This window comes from Schistocerca piceifrons, chromosome 9 (assembly GCF_021461385.2).
Source record: "Schistocerca piceifrons isolate TAMUIC-IGC-003096 chromosome 9, iqSchPice1.1, whole genome shotgun sequence".
NCBI classification, from domain to species: domain Eukaryota; kingdom Metazoa; phylum Arthropoda; class Insecta; order Orthoptera; family Acrididae; genus Schistocerca; species Schistocerca piceifrons.
The window spans coordinates 138241063-138261954 of record NC_060146.1 but is presented as its reverse complement, the minus strand read 5'-3'; the positions used below and the strand labels follow the sequence as shown (position 1 = coordinate 138261954).

The window sequence follows — 20892 nt, the reverse complement described above, 5'->3', positions numbered from 1 at the left end:
AGTCCCTTTACTAACAGCATGAAATGACCTGCAGCGCTTCTTCTGGGCTTGTGGCCGTATTGGTTTGATCCTAAATGACTGGCAGACTGTGGCCTAGTCAGATGGGTCCCATTTCAGATGGTAAGTGATGATGGTAGGGTTTGAGTGTGGTGCAGAGTGCATGAAGCCATGGACCCAGATTATCAACAAGGCACTCTGCAAGCTGGTGGTGGCTCCATAATGATATGGGCTGTGTTTACAAGAAATGGGCTGGGTGCTCTCGTCCAAGTGAACCAATCACTGACTGGAAACAGTTATGTTTGGCTACTTGGAGGCCATTCAGTAATGGAATTTTTATGGATGACACTACACCATGCCACAATTGTGTGCAGTTGGTTTGAAGAACATTCTGGACAACTCAAGCAAATGAGTTGACCACCAATGATCCCTGACATGAATCCCATCAAACATTTAAGGTATATAATTGAGAGGTTAGTTTGTGTACAAAATCCAGCAATGGCAACACTTATGCAATTATGGATGGCCATGGAGGCACAATAGCTCTGTATTTCTGCAGGGGACATCCAACGGCTTGTTGAGTCCATGCCACGTCGAGTTGCTCCATTATGCTGGGAAAAAGGAGGTCCGACAGGATATTAAGAGGTATCTCATGACTGTTATCACCTCAGCATACAATGACAGTAGAAAATTTGTCAGGACATTTTAAATTGTAAAATGGTAGAATTTCTTGCAGACTGTGTAAATAGAACTGATTTACTAACAGCATTATTACTGTTGTCTGCGCTGATGAAAATGTTATGTAGTAAGTATATATGATCACTTTTGAATGTTTATGGTATGTCATAGAGATTTAGTTGTTCAATATTGTAATGTATTTGCTGTGCAAAAATGATTAAAAAGACCAATGAAGAGTACAGCAAAATACACAACACAAAAAGGTATATCTTCTAGAACTATTGCTTGGCACATTTATTCTGAAGATAATTACCATTTCTTTCCTTACATCTTTAGCCTCTTCCCTTTACAGTACACTCCAATTGTTTAGTTTCTCCTTCTACTTTTAGTTCTCCTTTTATCATCTCCCCCTTTCATCTTTTTCCTTTCTATTCCCCCACCACTTATCATGTAACTGTGCCCCCATAAAAGTCACCCAGACGTGAAGCCTGGCTGCCATAACCTGGCTATGTTATCTAATCAGTTGGACAAAATACAGCAACAGCTCTGAGACCATGCACTGTTGAAAGTTTTACAAAAAAAAAAAAAAAAAGGCAGTGTTATAATTTCAGAATTCCCTTCTGAGAGATTATTTCACCAGTCCATCAGCAATTGATTGTAGTATCAAAGCTGTTGCCTGGTGTCTGTATTTGTACATGGAAGACAGACTGCCTTGAGCACAACATTTGACAACACTTGACATTTCCTTCTGACATGGAAAGTTGCTTCAGTGTAGTTTGAAGATGTGGCGCATTGTCTTTCATTGTTTCCTTCATCTCTGCTTGAAGTATTACCCCCTCATGTTTCTCAGCAGCTTGCTGGTCTCATCATAAAAAATATATTTGGCTATGATAATAAAACTTTCTTTGAACTTTTAACGTGGAATAAAGGTAATAGGTTTATTTGTTGAAATCAAGTAGATGTAAGTGTGTATGCTCCTCTCCTTACTGATACTGCAGAGAATCTCCAAATTTGTTATCTTACCAGTCCACCTAATTTTTTACATTCTTTTGTAGCACCACATCCCATATGCTTCAGTTTTCTTCTTTTCTAATTTTCCCACAGTCCATGATTCATATACATAAAGTCCTGTGCTACAGACCTGTATCTTCAGAAATTCCTTACACAGATTAAGGCCAATGTTTGGTACTAATAGACTTCTTTTGATCAGGAGTGCTCTCTTCACCTGTGGTAGTCTGCCTTTTGTCCACCTTGCTTCATCCCTCTGGTATTATTTTGGTGTTGAAGTAGCAGAAATCCTTCACTTCATTGACTTCTTGGTCTCCATTTTAAATTAAGAGTACGACTGATCTCATTTCTGCTACTTCTCATTACTTTTGTCTTTCTTCAGTTTACTCTGTACTCATATTGTTCATTCCATTCAACAGTTCTTGTACTTCTTACTCTCTTTCACTGAGTGTTGCAATGTCATTTGCAAATCTTGCTGTTGATATCCTTTCACCCTGATTTTTAATCCTTGTTGTGACCCTTTCCTCTCTACATCTACCTCTATACTATGCAGACCACTGTGTGGTGCATGACAGAAGGTGAAAAAATATTTTACATAGTGAGATTGATGTGTGCCCATTGCTACTGGAAGCAGTTGCCGTACGTGCAACCGCAGCTTAGTAACGAAGGCCGATGGTTCAATAATGTCAGTTGGAGTGCTGTCGAAGAATATGCCCAGTAGTCAGATTAGTTGTCTGTATACCAGTTCAGCTACCATTGCTCCCAGATCCTTCTGTATAGGTGTTTGGATGCCCAGCAGAATGATGGGTAGTGTTTCCTTCCAGTGCTGTGAATTGTAACAAATGTTATGATGCCTTCACATGATGAAATCATTCCATATTCTGTAGTTCTAATCCTCTCTGTGGCCAACAGTGCAGCAAAAGCCTTGAACAGACAAGGGTCAAACTGTCCATCCCAAACTACACTCAATTCAATTCAATTCAACTGCAAAGGCACTCTGAAACAAGCAATCCATCCGTGAATAGAGGAGGCAGCAGCCACCATCTCTGCTGTGATATCTGCCACTGTGTAAATCTATTAATTATCAATATGTTGCCAGTTCCTTGATGTATATATTATGTTCCGTATTTTTTGTAAGATGGACAGCCTTCCCAGATGTGCACTATTTAGTACTGTGTGGCATGGTGAACAAAGCACCATTTTCTATGGTGTGACATGTGATTCATGTCCATGTGAAACAATGTTAAACCAACTTTAGTTGTTGTTGATTATTGCAGTGTGTTATTTGCTGGACTGAATTTTTTGTCTACATGTACAGTATACGTTTATACTGATACAATGCTTGTTCACTACTATGATCATAGCTGTAATTATTTTTGTATCTGCATTTCTTAGACTGATGCAAATGATAGGAGGTTGTTGGAGTGTTTCTCTGTGATTTTGCCAAAAAGTTTGTTGTACCCATTCTCTTGTCTTGTTGTGTGTTGAGGTGGTTATCAGTTCGAAGACTGGTTTGATGCAGCTCTCCATGCTAGTCTATCCTGTTCAAGCCTCTTCATCTCTGCATAATTCCTGCAACTTACATGCATCACAACCTGATTATTATGTGCATGCCTTAGTCTCCCTCTGCAACTTGTTTGCTCATTACTTCCCTCCATTACCAAAATGACATCACATTGCTATTTCTGGATGCATCCTATCAGATTAGCCCTTCTGTTAGTCAAGTTGTGTCACAAATTACTTTTTTCTGCAATTTTGTTCATTATAACCTGTTCTTTATTCAATTTACTCATCTAATTATCAACATTCATGTGTAGCACTTAGTCTCGAATACACTTCTTGTCCTAACTGTTTATTGACTATGTTTTGTTGCTCCTCCAGACAAATACTTTCAGAGAAGACTTCCTAATACTTAAAATTATATTAGACATAAACAGATTCTTCATTATCAGAAGTCTTTTTCACATTCTAGTGAGTCTGAATTTTACACTGAGGTGGTATAAGACATGGGATACTTCAGAGGATCAATTTGGATCTCCTTTTGCCCAGTGTAGTGCAGCAACTCAGTGCTGCAGGGACTCGACAAATTACTGGACATCGGTTGCAGAGATATTGAGCCGTGCTACCTCTGGAGCTGTCCATAATTGTGAAAGTGTCGCCAGTGCAGGATTTTGTGCACGATCTAATCTCTCGATTATGCTCAAAAAATGTTCGATGAGATTCATGTTTGGAAATCTGAGTGGCCAAATATTTGCTCAAATTGTCTTGAATGTTCTTCAAGCCAATCTTGTATGATTGTGGCCCAGTGACGTGGCACATTGTCACTTGTAAAAATTCCATTGTTGTTTGGGAATGTGAAGTCCATGAATAACTGTAAATGGTCTCCAAATAGCCAAACATAACTATTTTCAGTCAATGATCAGCGCAGGTGAATCAGAGGATCCAGGCCATTCCATGTAAACACAGCCACACCATTATGGAGTCACCACCAGCTTGCACAGCATCTTACCAACAACTAGGGTCCATGGCTTTGTGGAGTCTGTGCCACACCCAAACTCTAACATCGCCTCTTACCAACTGAAATTGGGATTCATGTGATCAGGCCACAGTTTTCCAGATCTGTACGGTTCAAACTATGTGGTTATGAGCCCAAGAGAGGCACTGTAGGCAATGTTGTACTATTAGCAAAGGCACTCATGTTGGTTGTCTGCTGCCATAGCCCACTACACCAAATTTCACCATGCTGTCATAATAGATGTGTTTGACTTATGTATGACATTGATTTCTGTGGTTATTTTGTGCAGTGTTGCTTGTCTGTTGGCACTGACAACTCTGCACAAATGCTGCTCTCAGTCTTTATGTAAGGCCGTCAGTGTTGTCCATTGTGAGAGTTAATGCCTGAAATTTAATATTCTCAGCGCATTCTTGATACTTTGGCTCTCAGAATATTGAATTACCATATTGGAATGTCTGAATTCCAGAAATGGAATTGTCCCACGTATCTAGCTCCAACTACCATTCTGAATTCAAAATCTGTTAATTCCCGTTGTGTGGCCATTATCACATCAGAAACCTTTTCACATGACTGATCTGAATACAAATGACAGCTCTACCATTGCACTGCCTTTTATACCTTCTCTGTGTGATACTACCGCTGTATATATATGTGCATATCAATATCCCATGACTTTTTTGTCACCTACATCTACATATATACTCTGCTAGCCACCGAGCTGTGTATGGCGGAGGGCACTATTTGTGCCAAAGTTGTTATATTCCCCCCCCCCCCTCCCCCCTTCCCGCCTGTTGCATTTGTGGATCACACGACACCATCAGTTAGTTTGCTGACAAAGAGGAAAACGCATATACCACTTTTTGTATCTCATTTGCTGATACAATTCCCTGAGTGTCAACTAATTTATTTTCACTATATTCCCTTATCTGTGTTTCATTTCTATTCCCTGATAAAGCGTGTTTTAAAACTGTTCCAGGAATGTTCATCTTCAGAAGAATTTCTTGAACGTAGTGTATTCCATGTTGAGAAGACAGAGGATGAGGAAGGTGATGAAGCAGCGAGCGAGGGTGACTTTGAGGTGAGTTATGTTCCCTGTGGCCCCTGCACTCTGTTGTTTTGCTGACAGCTGTGTACAACAGTGAAGGTCAAGCTTTATATTAACCTATGGGTGGGCAGGCTGCTTTTACACATGGGTGTATGCAGGATGCACTTTGTACATGAACAAAGAGTAGCTGTTTTTATCTTATGCAGATAAATTGTTTTTATCATACCTAGGTAAATGTGTATGAGCAAAGTCTCAGTTTATTCTTTGTTTAATGAAACAGTGATAAAATAAACTTACAGTAAACTAAACTTTTCATTATATCTCTCTGTTGCCGAATACAACTGTTACCCCCACAGGAATGACCCACTTGAAGCATTCAACAGCACAATTGCATCAGATCGCTGTTTACTTAGGTGATTACTCAGTATCCTGCAGATAACTGCCTCGTTGAGGGATCATGTTGTTAGCTCAGAATCTGGGTAATTTTCTTGCCTGGATCATTTTCTGCACATTGAGTGAAATCTTCACCACTGTACTCTGTCTGAAACAGTGTTGACCAGGCCCTTCCAATAACTTGCAGATATGTTATCATTTGTGACAAGGATAAGTGGTTGAAGTAGACTCCTCACAGTTTGCACACCATAAACACAGGTGTGAGTGTTTAGATTGGGTGAAAGTGATCTGAGGCAACTGTGTGAAGTACAGGGGCTTCTAGAGGCATAAAGCTTGCTCTCGCATGGACAGTTTTGCTGGAGCAGCCTGTGTGAGCTCTTGAGCCATGAGATGACCTTTCCAAGTTATGCTTCTGCCAGTGGGTTCTGAGATGGAGAGCTAAATATCTGTAGTTTGCAGAATTTTATTTACAGACAAGAGGACTCAGTTGGATGATGTTCTGCCACAGATTTCGCTAGCAAAATACATGTCTTGAAGTAAAATCTTTTATTCAGTGTAACTGAAATGTGTCATCTATATTATCCATTAATGCCCAAAACTATTTTTTGTTTTTGATTTTGATAAGATTAAGACAAAGAAGTTCTTTTAAGGGTAGCAGCATGTATTGATGTCTAAACTGGTAATTTTTAAATTTTTACATTGTTTTATTTCATGTATGATAAAACATACAATGGGCATTTAACATTTACAGTTCAATAGCACAATGTAATTTTTTATATAGAAAGAAAACAATGTTAGACCTAATTTTAGTAATATAAACTGACACATTACTGTTTTTCCAATTTACAATTCAGTGGTTAATAGTATTAGGAAAATAAAAACAAACTTGACAAAGTCCAACATCACATTACATCAGTGATTTGTTCTACATTTTGCACAATGTTTGTGTGTGTGTGTGTGGGGGGGGGGGGGGGGGGGAGGGGGGGGGGGGGGGAAGAGAGAAAAAAAAAAAAGAACCTGGGTGAAGACCAACATTACATTTTGTGCATTTCCCACAATTTTTACATCTCCTCTGAGCTAAAATTCTGTCCATGAAGTGTCCAACGTTGTCGCTGTGGATGTCTTTTGGTACACCTTTTGTGGATTTTCGCATGGGCCTTTGAGGTTTATCCATTACTGGTGATGCCAGTAGGGATGGTACAATACTTCATCTGAATGACAAACTTACATTAGTCACTTTTTTACAGAGCATCCACATTTTTGAGGCTACCATCATGGCAGAATCTAACAAGAGGCCAGTATCATTTCTCGGAGCAGATCCTGGTTCTATACGGGACCTCTCAGTTTGTCGAAAAGATCAACACGTCCTCCCTCTGTTGTAGAGTTGTACGAATGTTGGTTGAGGCCTGGTTAAATGTTTCCATTCTACTTTACTACATCATTTGCAGGTCCCTTTGATAAGACCATCGCTGATTTGCAGATTTGTTGCTAATGTCACTTGGCTGTTGTGATGCCATCTTAGCTGTGTGAGGTGTTCGTCTTGAAGAACACAAGATCCACAAGATTCCTTTTTTAAATTTTTCATAGGTACTTTCTCAATACTGTCTCTCTGGGTAGTGTGAGTGCAGTATAATTCATGCTTGCGTAGTTGTTACAAGAGCAGTAGAAAGTTGTAATAGTTGTCAACAAAGAAAACAGAACTAGGAAGAAGAAAAAAATGCACAAAAATTTTCTGTAATTGAAGATCCTAATCTTTTTCCTTCTTTTCTGTCACCAGTGCCATAGTAAGGACTGAACTTCACAACATAGCTCTCAGATGTTGCAAGGCACCATAACTTGTAACCATAGCGAATGGGTTTTCCCCTTATGAATTGTTTCATCCTGTTATGACCATGGATTCGTTGAAAGAGAACGAATGCTCTAGTGGCTGAACAAGTTGTAGAAACATGATGTTGAGGTGTTTCAAAAGTGGATCAATTATGTAAGCTTTATTACTTGGATCAATAGTTGTGTTATCGTTGAAATGCAGAAAGTGATGGATTTATTCAAACGTGTTTTTACTGAGTGAATTACTAAAAGATAAATGCAAGTATCTGCCCTGCCTCCAAATACATTCTTTTAAAAGAGACTGGATTTTTACCAGAAAGCGTAAGAATTGCAAAATATTTCTATAGCTCATCAACTGATGGTTGAAATTCTAAATAATCTGTCTAGGCAGCATATTTCACTGTCTCTTTCCAAATGTACTCCATAAATTCTTCCTTCTCTGCATGTGTCATATGAGACTGCTTCATTTTAATCACAAGAAAAGGTTCTGGTTTATTACCGGTGTAATCTACTCGACTGCCAACATTAATGCTTTTCAGTCCCTTTGATATTCATTTCGACAGTATTGTTTTATATTTCTTTTATAGTTCTTCAGTGTTCTTATCTCTGTTGTTGCTTTCTATCATAGGCTGCACAATGACTTCATTTCTGTTTCCTTCTGAAGTGGCTTTTTCTTCCATTGGCTCCAAAAGAGCTCCTTTACCAATGTCACTGTAACTAACAATTCTTTCATTGTTACTAGAGCATCATCACACTCAGAATCATTTCCATTATGTGATGGAAGGTGGACTAAATCAAGATCATCTCCCTGTTCTATTTCACTGCAGATACTATTTTTATTGCTGAGATTCTCAAATAGTTTTAGAATCTCTCCCACATCACGCGGATTGATGGGATTATACTAGTATTTATATGACCTGCCAATAAAGTATACTACATAACAATCTAGCAAAATGACCTCAAAAAACATCTGCATCTATTATTTTCCTCTAAAAGTGAAAAAAAGAAATGTTTCTTAAATTGCACACATCAAAAAAAGTTTTGCATCAGCCCGGTTCGGCAGAACTCCTGAAGATAGACATTGACTGTGGGTATCGTATCACAGATACAGTCCCTTTGACTGTTCAGAGATATCACTAAACCTGCCCAAAGATGCAAACAACCACGCATGAGCAGCCCCTATTAGACATTGTGGTCCAACAGCCAATCAGTTCCACTCATTCCACCAGGAAGGAGGTACACAGCTCGTGTTGTCTGTAGTTCAACCGTGCCTAGACGGTCAATACCATGGTTTGATCAAGTCTGCATTGTTAATTTGTGCCAGGAAGGGCTCTCAACAAGGCAAGTGTCCAGCTGTCCTGGGGTGAACCAAATCGATGTTGCTTAGACATGGAGAAGGTACAGAGACAGGAACGGTCTATGACATGCCTCACTCAGGTCACCCGAGGGCTACTACAGATCATGGCTGGGAGGAACCCTGAAAGCAATGCCATCATGTTGAATAGTGCTTTTCCTGCAGCCACAGGACATCATGGTATGACTGAAACTGTGCGCAATAGGCTTCATGATGCACAACTTCACTCTCAACGTCCATGGCGAGGTCCATGTTTGCAATCACGACACTATGCAGTGCTGTACAGATGGGCCCAAAAACATGCCGAATGGACCGCTCGTGATTGGCATCATGTTCTCTTCACCAGTGTGTGTTGCATATGCTTTCAAGACAGTTGTTGGAGACATGTTTGGAGGCAACCCGGTCAGGCTGAATGCCTTAGACATACTGTCCAGTGATTGCAGCAAGGTGGAGGTTCCCTGCTGTTTTGGGTTGGCATTGTGTGGGGCCGATGTATGCCACTGGTGGCCATGGAAGGTGCCGAATGGCTATACGATGTGTGAATGCCATCCTCCGGCTGATAGTGCAACCATATTGGCAGCATATTGGTGAGGCATTTGTCTTCATGGATGACAATTCATGCCCCCAATGTGCACATCTTGTGAATGACTTCCTTCATTGCTCAATTAGAAGGACCAGGACATTCTACAAACATGAACCTTATCAAACATGCCTAGGATAGATTGAAAAGGGCTGCTTATGGACAATGTGACCCACCAACCACTCTGAGGGATCTATGCCGAATTGCCGTTGAGGAGTGGGACAACTTGAACCAACAGTGCCTTGATGAACTTGTAGATAGTATGTCATAACAAGTACAGGTATGCATTAATGCAAGAGGATGTGCTACTGGGTATTAAGAGGTACTGGTGTGTGCAGCAATCTGGACCACCACCTGTGTAGGTCTCACTGTATGCGGATGCAACATGCAGTGTGTGGTTTTCATGAGCAATTAAAAGGGCAGAAATGATGATTATGTTGATATCTATTCCAATTTTCTGTACAGGTTCCGGACTATTGCAACTGAGGTGATGCAAAACTTTTTTGATGTGTGTACATATAAAAGTAGTGATTGTTTCTCATTGTATGAGATATCACACAACAAAGTATTAATCTATTACTTCAGCCTATATACAGATTTTACAAGCAGATATATCATCATGCTTAGTTGTCATTCTGATCTAATAATAAAACCATAGGTCAAACATTTATATCAATACAAGCAGTTTTAGTATAGGATAAAATTCTTATGTAGCACATTACCTTACCAGTTAAGAGTAGCAGTACAAGGAAATGGTTAATGGTGCAATAATGGTATTTTTGTGTCACTGAAAACTACCATTGTTGTGGAGCGGTGCCCACTGACTGTATGCACAAATAAGTGTAGGCAGTGTACACCATTCCATCTAGTGGTAAAAATACAAAATAAAACCATGTGTGCAATGTATATGATATACATGTGGCATTAATAGCCTAATGTAATTAGATAACAAAGAACAAAATTAAGAAAAGTGGGTCTCTTAAATCTAAATAATTCACTCAGTATGCATGCAGTTACAATATATGAAATATGTAACAACTCAACAATCCGCATTTGAAATCTCGAAACAATACCAAGCTATGATGCAGTGAGCTTGCTCATATGTTAATGTGTAAGTCAAATGCCACAGATTAATAAAATAATTTGTTATGAATGAAATGCACATTATTTAATAAATCAGTAGTATATACTTATATATTGTTTACCTTCATAAACATTGCAACATCATTGAAATCCCACAAATGAATATGGAATAAATCATTTTATTTAGGAAGTTACATGGAATGCTGCCAAATGAATGTGTGTATAGATCGTAATTTGTTGTATCAGAGTTGAATACATAGATAAATAATTCATTCAGTATGCATGCAATTACAATACACAGAATATATCAGAAACCAAACACAATCAAAAATTGAAATGTCAAAAAATGCCAAGCTACAACACAATGAGCTTACTCACGTACTGATGCATAAGTCAGTATTGAGAGTTGCTAAGGGGATAAACATTCAGGATTATATGTTTGTTATGTGATAAATAAAAAATATGTAAATAAATGTACTATTTACAAAACAAAAAGAAATTATGGATTTTGACAACAGTTACACCTACCACCAGGTTCAGCTATAGCTAAGAAACATCCAGGTGACCCCCCCCCCCCCTTCCCCCCGACCAAAAAAAAACTCTCATCAAAAACAATCAAGCCATTTAGGATAAGAATTATGAAAACATGCCCCCACTCTGCCCCCACCCCCCCCTCCACACACACACACACACACACACACACACACACACACACACACACACACACACACACACACACTGAAATTTTATATGTATATATGATGGGGTATGCCCCCCCCTCTCCCAAAAAAGGAACTATTTTTTAAAAAATTTTCAAATTACTTACAAAAAAACCTTATCCCCTTTCAAAATACTCTCCATTACAACCATTACATGTGTCCCACTGGTGCTTCCATTGTTTAAAACTTTTTTGTAGTCATCTTTTGAAATGGCGGACAGTTCCTCCCTCATTTTTCCTTGACTTCTTCAAAGTTGTCAAATCGGTGTCCATTCATGCCCCTTTTCATGCATGGAAGTAAGAAAATATTGCACGTAGCCAGGTCAGTTGAGTATGGTGCATGAGACAGTGGAACCATGCCATTTTTAGCCAAAAACTGTCTAACACAAATGGCTGTGTGTGCAGGTTCATTATTGTGGTGAAAGAACCAGTCTTCTGTCTGCTACAAATCGAATCTGTTTTGATGAGCACTGCTGTGCAATCTTCTTAAAACTTCCAAATGAAGAGCTTGATTGATGGTCTGACCTGGAGGAACAAACTTTGAATGGACTATGCCTTGACCGAGCAAGGTGGCGCAGTGGTAGGACACTGGACTCGCATTTGGGAGGACGACGGTTCAATTCTGCGTCCGGCCATCCTGATTTAGGTTTTCCGTGATTTCCCTAGATCACTCTAGGCAAATGCCAGGATGGTTCCTTTGAAAGGGCATGGCTGACTTCCTTCCCCATCCTCCCCTAATCTGAGCTTGTGCTCCGTCTGTAATGACCTCATTGTCGACGGGACGTTAAACACCAATATCCTCCTCCTGAACTATGCCTTTGGCATCCAAAAAACAGATCGGCATTGTTTTGATATTTGATTTGAATTGACAACATTGTTTTTGAGGGGGTGATGATGACATCTTCCATTGGCTTGACTGTAGCTCTGTTTCTGTGCCGTAACCATAGCACCATGATTCATCGCCTTTGACAGAAAATCTGGATCAGTTCAAGCTGTTGTTTCAAAGGACATCATGTTTCAACTCTATGTTCCTTTTGAGAACCTGAGGAATAAACTTGGCAGCAGCCCTTTTCAATCTCAAATATTCCATTAAAATTTGCTGAACCAAGCGCCAAGATAACCCAGTAATCTCTGACAGTTGATCAGTTGTCTGTGAGCACAAGGTCTCGAATTTTTTCTGTATTTTCATCAATTTGGACAGTTGATGGATGTCCAGAATGAGGTTTGCCATCAATTGACATGTCACAATTTTTAAATGGAGCAAACCACTTGTAAACTTTAGTTTTTCCCATAGTGTCATTGTGGTAAATGTCAATATCAAAACAGTTTCAACAGCATTTCTGCTAACTATAAAACAAAATTTCACAGCTGCATACTGTTCACTTCAACTTTCCATCATAAAATGAAACAGGAACAAAACAGTGCTAGCAAAATCAATCTCTGCAGATGAACAGAACAAGCCAGGTCAACAACACAGGCAGCACTGAACTGGCAGTAGGTTGTGCTATACATGCCTAGTGGCAGAAATGCATACTACACAAGCTTCACTCATGGCAATGCTATTCTGGGTGTTTTTTTTTTTACCCCCTCTTAGCCGAGAGAAGGGTAACACTGAGTAAGATGATAAGTTACTCACAGTAACCATGGGGGACTAATGCATGTCTCTGAGAGGTCATGGAAGCAAGGCATCAGGTTTGTTTTAATATCAATGTTTGGGCAGGAGTGGTGGCTTACATACTCAGAGGACCAAGCACTTTACTAGGCAAATTACCATATTTTATGGACTATAGGATGCTACAGACTATAAGACACACCTTAATTTTCAAGCAATTTTTTTTAATACAATTTTTACCATTTTATTATTAGACTGCAAAGCCAGACAAAAAAATTCTTAGTTTATAAAACTGAATTGACCTTCAGAATCTGTGAAAATCTTCATCTGAACTTTTGTCTTCTTCTTCTTCTTCTTCTTCTTCTTCTTCTTCATTGTCCTCTTCATATATAAGATGGCCTTCACTGCCATTGAGAGCATTACTTATGCCGCATTTCTTAAAAGATTTATCAATAATGTCTTTTCTCACTCTAGACCATGACTGTTTTATCCACTGACACACTTGTTTGACTGTAGATCATTTTAACCTCCTTTCAGGGTGACTTCATGTTGGGTCACATCCATCAACCATTTGTTCCATTCCTCTCTTTGTGAAGTAAGCCCTCCCAGAATAACAGCAAGCTCTGTATTTCCGTGTCCCAATTTCTATTTCACAGAACTTTTCAGCGAGTACTAAACTGATCTCGCACAAGAAGAGAGCTCTTCTTCAATAAAGCACCTTTCCTTCTCTCCTGTGCTATGTTAATCCATAATTTCATATCAGCCTTGTCCACTGAACCCTTGTCATGTGCTTGAACACCAACACCTGGTGATGTTTCAGGACATTTTGGCATTGTCTTGCACTTGAAAATGGTCACTGGATTAAGTTTTGTACCATCAGTACCACATGAAAAGACAACAGTGTAGTGCATTTTTTCATGTCCACTTGTTGTTGTAGTTTAGTTTTAGCACCTTTCATGACAATAGTTCTGTTATTCAACATATCAAATATCAGAGGAATTTTGTCCATATTTGGTGTTTGGCTTAGTTCCACACTTTCTCTTCATGCTCTTGTGGCATTTTGAGAGAGATTTTAGTTTTGGTTTGCTTGCTAAGCCCATGATGCTTCATAAACCTGTAGCATCAAGCAACTCCAAGCTTAAGATCTGTTAAATTCCACTTTGGCATTAGTTTATGACCGTATATTTGAATCATTTTTGTATTAATTCCAATGCCATTTTGATGGTGTCCTTGAAACTATTCCATTACATCATCTTCATGTTGGCCATTTTGCACTCAGTCCTCTATTTGCACATTTAGTCTTCCCTGATATTTCTTTATTTTTTTCAGTTCTTCTTTACTAGACCACCAATCGTGAATAGTTTTTTCTGTTTGTCGAGGGTCAAAATGCTGCTCAGCTGCTCTGTTTCCATGTTCTGCATAAGCTATTACTTTCAATTTATAGATGGCATCATATAAATATCTTTCTTTTTCTTCCATTATGAAACTACCTACTAACAAAAGCATTGTACTGTTACTGATAACACAAATCACTTTCAGTTCAAGTTCACTGGCGCTGTAGACTGTAATGACACATCACAGGCTAGACAGTTTGACCCTGGGTAAGATTAGTTTGTTGTGGAGAATTGTGGGAACAAGTGAAGCAGTACTTGACCCTACAGCTTGTCACAGAAGATTGGCTAAAGGAAGGCAACCTTTCATTTGACAACATTGTAGAAAAGATTGATTGCTACTTACCCTAGAGATAACAAACTAAGTTGCACACAGGCACAGTTAAGAGACTTTCACATAAGCTATCAGCCACAGTCTGCTTCAGAAAAAGAGAAACACACACAATTCATTCACACAAGCAAGCACACCTCAAGCATACATGACTGTAAACTCCAGCAGCTTGGACCAGAATGCAGCTATCATGTGGGAAGGAAGCAGCAATCTGGAGGAGGTGGGGAAGAGAGAGGAGGAGAAAGGTGGGAGGAGAAAGGAATAGTGTATAGTGGAGTTTTCAGGGACTAGAATGCCAACAGGTGCACTGTCAAGAGGTTTAGAGGCAAAGACATGGGCAAAATGGAATGAAAAAGGAATGGAGAGGGTTTGATGGGTGGGTACATTGGTAGAGGGCAACAATCAGAGGTGGGATATGAGAATGAGGAGGAAGTGATAGGACAGAGGGGGTGGAAACTGTTTGTCAGAAGGTGTAGGGGCAGTATGTTACCGTAGGTTGAGACTGGGGCATTTATGGGAGCGTAGAATGTGTTGGAAGGGTAACACCCATCTGTGCAGTTCAGAAAAGCTGGTGAAGCAGCCATTGAAATAAAACATGTTATGTTCAGCCTCATGTTGTGCCACAGGATGGTCTACTTTGCTCTTGGCCACAGCTTGACAGTGGCTGTTCATCCTGGTGGGCAGTTGGTCGGTTGTCATATCAATGTAAAAAGCTGTGAAATAATTACATGGTTGCTTTCACAGGTGGCCCAGGCCCTGATGGGGTAGGATAAAACTGTGACAGGAATGGAATAGGAAGTTCCGTGTGGATGGACTGGGCAGGTCTTGCACCTGGGTCCTTGACAGGCATATGATCCTTGTGGCAAGGGGTTGGGACTGAGAGTGACATAGGGGTGGACTATGTGTTGTGGAGGTTGGATGGTCAATAGAACACCATTTTAGGAGGGGTGGGAAGGATGTCATTATGATAGATAATAAAAACTCTATGAAGGATGTGGTTTAGTTGTTCCAGTCAGGGATAGTACTGGGTGACAAAAAGAGAAAGTCCTTTGTGGCAGGTTCCTGCAGGTAGTCAAATGACTGTGGGTGTGAGAGGAAATGGTATGGGAAATCTGTTTGCGGGCTAGGTATAGGGGATGGTGCCTGTCTGTGAAGGCCTTGGTGAGACCCTCAGCCTACAGGACAAGGGAATTCACTGCAGATACTTCGTCCTGACATGACCAGGCTGTATCAGAGAGATTTTTTGCTGTGAAATGGATGACAGCTGTTGAAATGCAGGTACTGTTGGTGGATGGTGGGTTTAATGAGGACTTAAGTGTGGGTGGAGCCATCAGAGAGGAGGTGGTTAACATGTAGGAGGGTGGCACACTTTATTGAGAACTACCAAGTGAAGCTGGGACAGAAGGTGTTGAGATTGTGAGGAAATGAAGATAGGTTGTCACGGTGCTCAGTCCAGACCATGAGATATCATCAATGAACCTGAATCAGGCTACAGATTTGACATTCTGGGAGGCTAGGAAGGTCTGCTCTAGATTTCCCTTAAAGATGTTGCCATAGGAGGGTGCCATGTTGGTGCCCATGGCTGTACTGCAGATTTGTTTGTATAACTTTCTTTCAAAGGTGAAGTAGTTGTATGTTAGGATAAAGTTAGTAAGGTGTATGAGTAATGAGGTAGTCGGTTTGGAGTCTGAAGGGCATTGGGAAAGGTAGTTTTCAATAGCAGTAAGACCATGGGCATGAGGGTGGCATCAACAGTGAGGTGCCATTGATGTGGGAGGCTAGATTACAGTCAATTAGTTGGCAATGTTGGTCAATGATGGCTGAAATTCTTTCAGTGGTGTCACAAATACCAGCCAGCATGGGGCATCCAGGTTGGCTGGGTTTGTGGATTTCAGGGAGCATGTAGAAGGTGCGTGTGCATGTGCTCAGACAGTGTGTAGTGATTGGTGGAGCCCTTCTGCCAATTAATCACTGTGATTCATAGCAACAGTGGTGGAACCTTTGTCTGCATGTAGGATGATTAGTTCAGAATTAGTTTTGAGGTTGTGTAGGGTTGTTACTTTCCTGCTGAATGATTGGTGTTCTGAGGAAGGGACCTGGGGGAGGATGGTGAGTCTTAGTTGGAGGTAAGGAATTCCTGGAAGGTGACCAGTGGGTTTTTAGGTCAGAGGAAGGTGGTAGGAGGATCATGATTGAATGGTGATATGAACTGGGAGAGGCAGGGTTCAGTGTCGGGATCAGGTTGGCTTTGGTCAGAGAGATTGGCAGCAAACACGTTTCCATTGAAGGGATCGGAAGAAGGAAAAGGTCTTTGGCAAGTCCACCATGGTTAAATTTGGGTGTAGGGCTAAAGGCGAGGCCTTTGGAAAGAACTGAAACATCTATGGAGCTGAAGGTTTTGTTGGAAAGGGTATTAAGTGCTACGAGAATGTTTTGGCTCTGGATTTGTTGGTGTTTTAGTAGTAGGTACTATGAGGGATGGACAAGGAGGTATGCGGTGGGTAGGATAGGGCCTGGAAAGTGGTGCCCCTAGATGGCAGTAGGATGTCAGGAGGTTGGATAACTTGTGGAAATCGTGTCTGGAATGCTCCTCAAGGTGCTGGAAAACAGCAAAGGGATTCAGTTTCAGAAATGTGATTCATCGAGCAGATATTCCACAGTAGTAGTATCCTGCAGAGGGAGCAGAGGCAGTTCTGGGATGCCTGTGCCATGGAGATGTATTTTTGCAATATCAGGTTTTTACAGGCCAGGGAAAGCAGCCATGCCATTTACCAGCCTGCTGCAATCATTGCACAACTTTTTATAATGGTATGACTACCAAACAGGTGTCCACCAGCATGAACAGCCACTGCCAGACTGTGGCCAAAAGCAAAGTAGACCACCCTGTGTCTCAACACGAGGCTGAACATAACATGTGATTTTAGTGGCTGCTTCACTATCCGAGCCATCTGGATCCTCCCCTCCACCACCAGCTTTTCTGAACTGCGCAAATGTGAGTTATCCTTCCCCATTCTCATCTCCCACCCTTTTTGTTTGCCACCCTCTGTCAATGCATCCACCCATCTTTCCCCAGTCATTTGCTTCTTCACTCTGTTTTCAACACCTCCATGCCCCACAACCCCCTGATACTGTGCCTATCAGCATTCTTGTCCCTTCACTCTGTCATACAGTGCTTCTCTCTTCCTCTGCCTGTATGCTGCTATCCCCTTTCCCCACACCTTCCAGATTGCTGCTTCCATCCCATGTGATAGTTGCTTTCTGGCCTGAGCTGCCAGAGTTGGCAGTCATGTATGCGTGTGGTGTGCTTGCTTGTGTGAATAAGTTGTGTGTCTTTATCAAAACACCTGGGGCCTTGATATCTAGTTGTTGATACTCCTGTTATACCAATTTCCAAAACTTTGTGCAAATACAAAGGTCATTCAATAATTAAAAAGACAAATTGATCTGGAGAAAAAAAAACTTTTATTTTTACAAAACAATACTTTTTCTACTTTTCAACATAATCCCCTTGAACAATTATGCACTTATTCCAGTGGGCTACAAGCTTTTTTATTCAAGCTGCAAAGAACTCTTTATCATGATGTGTGAACCAATTTCCCACAAACTCTTTCACGTCCTTGCGGTCCAGGAACCTCTTCCCACATAATGCCTCCTTCAGTACACCAAACAAATTGAAATCACTAGGTGCTAAATCATGACTGTAAGGGGATGAGACAGTACTTCCCAGCCCATTTTGTCGATGGTTTCTCATGTTAATTGAGGAGTATGTGAACGTATGTTGTCTTGCTGGAGAATCACACTTCTCCTCTGAGATCCATGACCTCTCTCTCTCATGGGTGGCTTCACCTTGTTTAAAAGCAAATTAGAGTAGTATTGGCTGTTCATTGTAGTGCTCTTTGAGATAATCACAAAAAACTAGACCTCCAGCATAACAAAATACCATCAACATGACTTTTTTGGCTGATGCTTGGGTTTTGAATTTTTTCTGGACAGGTGAGTTGCGCTTCCACTACATGGTTTGTCTTTTTGATTCTGGCTCATAATAGTCAACCCAAGTTTCATCAAAAGTTAAAAATTTTGTTAAGGAACAGCTCACCTTCTCTTTCATAACATACCTTTGGCTCTGTGCACACTCTCAGCCTTGTTTCCTTTTATAGCCACGTCAACTCCTTTGGGACCCATCTTGGACGTTTTGCGGTACTTCAGCTTCTTACAGATGATGTTATGAACTGTACCAGTATTAACCTGAACGTTGTCAACTATCATTTACACAGTCACAGGGCAGTCCGCACGAGTAATGTCATAAGTTCGACTTTCAAGTGAGGGAGTTGAAACTGCAACTGGTTGGCCAGAATGGTGTTCGTCAGTCACTGAGTCGAGTCGTGACCATTTTTGAACTGCTCTACCCATTTGTAAAAAATTGTAAAATTCATACGATCTCCACCATAAACTTTAGACATTCTACAGTATATATTCACTGGTTTCTCGCCTTCAGTAAGTAAAAATCGAATAACAGAACTTTCTTCAACTAATGTGCATGTTTCAAGTGGACTAGCCATCTTGAAATGTATTTTTGACGTTATAAACAAACCAATGTTGATACATCAGCTGATTAGGTCTTATCGCAGTAATGTGAACTTAAAATGATAAAAGTACCAAACTTGGCCTACTAACAGTTTTTTCCCCAAGATCAATTTGTCTGTTTAATTATTGAATGACCCTCATGTGAAGAAACAAACTTCAATTTCAGTGTAGAATCTGAAGAAATATCAATAAATTACTCTCCTCCTTCAGTGGTAAATGTTAATGAAAATTTTGCACTCAGAGGATCTTTGATCCATTTGTGTTGATCAACTTGTTCTGGAAAGTACTTCATAGAGTAATCCCCGAGTTCAGTTAAATAATCCACAATTGCAGACTTAAGTTCTTCAATCAACTGAAAGCCATTGTCTTTTAAAACAGTGAGAAGAGCAGGAAAAACATAATGTATAATCATATAAATTTTCTTTCACAATATTGGTTTTTTTCTAAAGGCTGAATTGTTGTCTGATAGTTGCAGAATGTTGCTCCCATTGTCTTGAAGGGAGAGATTCAGTGACTTGAAGTTTTCAAAGTTGTGACAAAGACATGCCAGCTTCAAAACAAAGTTACTGTCTATGATCTTCTTGGGGCTCAAATGTTTTGTCTAGAACAAGTAAAGTTAATTCCTGAGTTCATGCATCCTTTTTCAGACATTCCCATGTGAAAGGCAGTGAGAATTACTGTATTAAATTAGAGAATGCTCAGCCTCCAAATCAATGCCCATTTGTTGAAAACATCTTGACTAAGTGGTCAACATTTTATGAAGCTACTAGGCATTGTGGTTTCTGATTGAAGAGCTTCATGAAAGACAGGTTCATGCTGTTTTGGTGCCAATAGTTCTCACTGATTAAGATGTGTCCAAATAGCACAAGCAGCCCCTTTACAGATCAGAGCAAGCAATCCACTATAACAGACAGCCGTACTGTGACCTCCATCTGTACACACACCTATACAATTATTCCAATTAATGTTGGTTTCATTCATAAAAGAGTGCAGTACTTCAAAGAGGCCTGTTGCTGTTGTTCGAAGAGTTATTCTCTTGTAGAAAAGATCGTCATCAAATTTGTTATCATGTACAAACTGCATGTAACATATTACATGCCCATAATTGAAGTTGCTTGTAGCTTAATTCAGCTGAATAGCAATATCACAATTACCTTTGAGTTTGGAATCAATGGATCATTAATTTCATCATTAGATGAGTAATAGTGTAGTCTGTCAAAGGCACACTTGCAGATTGCTTGGTAGCTGATCTACCTATCGTAATGGAATCCATGTCCAAATAATCTCTTCCATTATGCTGTGAGGTTTCTTGCTCTTTATGTGACAGGCCACCTTGTAATATTAAAAAGAGCTTTTGTAGGAAGCGTAGCTTGTTTAATGAAAGTTTTTTTGTGTGCTGTCATTTCTTTTAATTTGTGGGAAAAGTGTTCTCATCATTTGTTTGCCAAACTACTGGAATTTGAGTCCAAATGTTTCATTTTATTAGAAAGCATCGTTTCAGCAGTTAAGACCTTGAAACAAATGGCGCACTGTGGCCGTACTTCATTTCCAACAGTAGTCCACATAGAACCAAAGATCAAGTGAGTGTCATCATACTTCCTGTGTTTTCATCTATTTATATCTGTAGAACTGCACAATACATTTGAAATAAAATGTTTTGTTCTTACATTTAAAAATTTGTCCATGCTGACTGAGAAACACAAATTGTGGAACACAGTGAAAAACAACAGTTAAGAACAGTGTGCATTCAACAGAACCAGCCATCAAACTATTACT

At 40.1% G+C, this 20892-nt stretch overlaps 1 protein-coding gene across 11 annotated transcripts in view; it reads left to right on the top strand.

The window, feature by feature from the left end:
• LOC124717006 (zinc finger protein 239-like) overlaps positions 1-20892 on the top strand; it is a 303476-nt gene that overhangs the window by 122719 nt on the left and 159865 nt on the right. For all 11 annotated transcript variants that reach the window (XR_007005695.1, XM_047243641.1, XM_047243637.1 and 8 more), the window contains one exon: positions 5175-5276. Coding sequence is in view for 10 of the 11 variants with exons in the window: in XM_047243641.1 (XP_047099597.1) it covers positions 5175-5276 (102 nt within the window). In the remaining variant the exon portion in view is untranslated. The remainder of the gene's footprint in view (positions 1-5174; positions 5277-20892) is intronic.